We start from the raw sequence: 1,137 nt of genomic DNA on the forward strand, positions 1-1,137 counted from the left end.
CAGTTACAGTCAGGGACGTAGGTACCACAACTATTACGACATGTTCTATGATATGTCCCATTACCAAATGGATTTCGATGGTAACTGGATGGACATGTACAATCATTACTCCCATCCTTTCTTTGGTTATGACCATTACCACAGAGGGAGCCATTACTATAACCATTATCCCTACCATAACTACAGCTGGGGACATAGGTTCTACGACTACCCAGAAAGATTCTTTGATATGTCTCACTATGAGATGGACTTCAATGGGCGCTGGATGAACATGCACAGATTTTAATTTTGAAATCACACAAACGACAAGACTTTTCGGAAATTCTACTGGCTAATGTTAACTGGAAACTTGACAATTTTTTTAGCGTCCTCAATATTCGGACACATTGAAATTGATATCAATAAAACTTTGTTGCAACATATGAATATCTTGTGTTATGTTTTAATATTTTCTTTACAATTTTGTTTAATTCGTAAAATAAAAAATAATCAATGTAAGACTGACTGTTTTCATAAACTTATTAGAATTATATTTATTAAGGTAATTCAAGAGTTCCTTCCTATTCAATTTGTTACCACTATATTTAAGTAAAGAAACTATAGTTTTATACGATATATAAATTGTATTGTTATTAGTTTGCGACTGTAGGTGACAGATTTAGATTAATTTGAAGTGTTTAATTGCTGCTTGAACTCCTTTACCTTTAGAAATTGAAGGCATACGTTGTGACTTTTTAAACTTTATAGAACCTTTTGCTGATTATTGAAAGGTATGAACATTTTTGTTACCAATGTGTTTTAACAAATAAAATGCAGCAATTTTAGAGTCATTAAAAAAATACAACAGAGTTAAAACAATGATAATACAATGAAATGAAAAAGCAATTCTAGGAAGTAAGAATGATGGTGAGATAAAATCACAGTAAAAAATATTTGAATAAGAGTTATTGAATTTGAAAGGGCGCTCATAGTCACATCGTCGCTCTTTACTGTAGTTGTATATAAAATAGAAACGAACTGATAAATTTGGTTTATATTTGGGATAAAACTTACCAAATGTATCAAATACACTAAAATTAATTTATTTATCATCGAGCTTTTGATCATCTTCCGGATATTGACTGAAGTGATTTATAT

General features: G+C 30.5%; 1 protein-coding gene across 1 annotated transcript in view; it reads left to right on the plus strand.

Annotated features, from left to right (window-relative positions):
- LOC106875831 (uncharacterized) overlaps positions 1 to 426 on the plus strand; it is a 7,666-nt gene extending 7,240 nt beyond the window's left edge. Inside the window, exon 3 of the mRNA XM_052970400.1 lies at positions 4 to 426. Within this exon, the coding sequence (XP_052826360.1) occupies positions 4 to 286 (283 nt within the window). The 3' untranslated portion in view covers positions 287 to 426. The remainder of the gene's footprint in view (positions 1 to 3) is intronic.
- The last annotated feature ends 711 nt before the right edge of the window (positions 427 to 1,137 follow it).

This window comes from Octopus bimaculoides, chromosome 1 (assembly GCF_001194135.2).
Source record: "Octopus bimaculoides isolate UCB-OBI-ISO-001 chromosome 1, ASM119413v2, whole genome shotgun sequence".
Taxonomy (NCBI): Eukaryota; Metazoa; Mollusca; class Cephalopoda; order Octopoda; family Octopodidae; genus Octopus; species Octopus bimaculoides.